The following is a 2,324-nucleotide window of genomic DNA, read 5'->3' on the forward strand; positions in this document are numbered from 1 at the left end:
TTCGGCGCCGGCGGGAACGCCGACGCACCGCCGAATCGCCAGAATCTCTAGGAATCGATCTAGGAATCGAACAGGGAGGGAAAGGGGAAAAATGCAGGAAGTGGTTGCGAGAGATGAAGCGAGCATTACCTTCAACCTGCACGGATTCCGGCGAAGCTGCTCCGCTCCGGCGAGCACCATCGACGGCCGCGAACACCGTCGATTGTTCCGCCTCCGCCGTCGCCTTCTCCTCCAGGGGTTTCAAGTGCGAGTGGGTTGCGCCAGTAAATGCGTCGCGGGTAAGTAAATGGAACCGTGAGGGAGAGGGTGGAGGGGTGTGCGACGTGTTTGACGTCAACCGCGGTCGGAGCGTGGCGTGCGGGCGCATGGCAGTTCCACCGCACGCCTCTGAGTGGCAACCGCTGACCACGGGATGGCAACCACCAAGCGGGCGAACTGACTCGCACACCACACACGAGACTCGTCCTACGTGGCGCCGAAAACCGGCCTGTTTGCTACAAGATTCGTGCGTACAGAAGCCAACAAAGATGCTTGCGTGTGGTTGGGATGGTGAACGCCCACACGTGTGGGCGTTAACATTATCGAAAAAAAACATGAATGTCCACAAGACATATTGCCCGCGATCGCAAAAAAAAAAAAATTAGATCAAAATTCAAAATAGAGAAGAGAAAAAGAACAAATCCATCATGAATAGTGTTGAAAGAAGACAAAAGCAAAAATGACATTGTTCATATCTGAATTTGTCTTTTAGATTTCTTTTTGTGTATTTCAAATTTTGATCTGAAATTTTTTAGGGGTTCTAGACATGTGTTGGAACATCCATGATTCCTTTAGATTTTTATGACATGTTTAAATTTAAGTTTTGCAAGTTGGTACGATGGTATCACCTTATACTTTTTCATGTGGCAAAATGGATAAAAATAACCTCGAGACCCAACTAGTTCACAAAGTGAATCCTGGATGAAATTTTCTCACACCGCTGACCCTTTTGTGTAACCCGACATGTCGATGCTACGCTACGCTACACTACACTATGTATCGCCTGACTCTTGAATCCTGATGCTATGTATAGCCTGACTCCTGAATCCTGATGAGCGTGGCACCCAGGAGCCAAGCCGGGCCCCATCCTTGGTTGTGCAGGGCCCAGCCGACAGGCGCTATGCTACCACACTTTGTGAAATAGTTTCGCCACATGTTATGTATACTTCCTCTTTATTCCGATTGGTCCCGAAAATATACACGCCTGTCCGGCTATTTCCGGCAAGTCCCCTCCTGATTGCGCCTTGCGGCCTCTGTAAGCGCCGCTCCCACACCGTATGGCTTGGTCGCCTTGCCGGGGGCATCCGCCGCCTCCGCCTCCACCGCGGCAGCCGCGTCCTCCCCCGTCACCGCCTTGCCCGAAGGCAGCTTCGCCGTCGCGTTCCACTGACACACACAACAGACATGCATCCGGTGAGAGATGCAAGACAAGTGGCTGCCCCGCAGTCCGCAGATGTATGTACGCATGCATGTTCGTGGTCGTGTGGAGGACTGCACGTACCTTGAGGACGTCTCCGATGGTGATCTTGTCCTCGGCGTGCGCGGCCGTGGCGTTGGCATCCGCCGCAGCCTGCGCCTGAGCGGCGATCCCGGCAGGGATGTCCACTCCGGTGCCGACGGCCCGCACCTCCGCGGCGCGTATGGCCGCGGCGTCGGATCTCTCCACGGGGTCATCCCCAACGGCCCGTGCCGCCGCCTCCAGCGCCTCCGAGATCTTGACCTTCGTGTCCTGCTCTTCGTCGACGACCGCGCGGCAGCCCCCGTGCGCAAGCCGCTCGTCGTCGCTCGGGGCGACGGTCACGGCTGCGTCGAACACCCAGCCGGGGCTACAGGTGTCGATTTCGGTGTAGGTTTGGCAATCTACTTTGCCTTTGGCCTGCGCCATGGCTCTGGCTTCTGTGTTCAGCTGCCTCTCGCGCGGGCGCTTCCCGTCGTGTGCGGCGGGTGGTGTACACTAGCGGCTGAGTTTATAGAACGGCCGCGGCAGTAAAGCCGGGGACGTGGTCGGGAATGACACGTGGTGATACGTGTCAGCTGGGAATCTACTGCCACTTTGTTGTAGGGCATGCTCGACGACACCTGGCTCGAGGCAAAATGCCCCTGATACAGCCGCGTCACCTCAGCTTTTACTTTGACGAAACCAGCCACGTCGAGCCATTTCATTGTCACCGCTGAAGAACCATCAAAAGGCGGCGGGGTTTTCTGTTCGGATTGGGGAACCATCAACTACTTCCTTTTTTCCAAAATAAATGTTTTCTTAGTAACTTTAGTGTACAGTTGTATCA

General features: G+C 55.0%; 1 protein-coding gene across 1 annotated transcript; it reads right to left on the reverse strand.

Annotated features, from left to right (window-relative positions):
* Positions 1 to 1,251: 1,251 nt before the first annotated feature.
* On the reverse strand, positions 1,252 to 1,924 carry LOC119310203 (late embryogenesis abundant protein D-34-like). The gene is made up of 2 exons (XM_037586023.1): positions 1,541 to 1,924; positions 1,252 to 1,425 (listed from the first exon to the last, which is right to left on the reverse strand). The coding sequence occupies exons 1-2, from the start codon at positions 1,922 to 1,924 to the stop codon at positions 1,252 to 1,254; spliced, it is 558 nt and encodes a 185-aa protein (XP_037441920.1).
* Positions 1,925 to 2,324: the final 400 nt, after the last annotated feature.

Source organism: Triticum dicoccoides, chromosome 5B (assembly GCF_002162155.2).
Source record: "Triticum dicoccoides isolate Atlit2015 ecotype Zavitan chromosome 5B, WEW_v2.0, whole genome shotgun sequence".
Classification (NCBI taxonomy): domain Eukaryota; kingdom Viridiplantae; phylum Streptophyta; class Magnoliopsida; order Poales; family Poaceae; genus Triticum; species Triticum dicoccoides.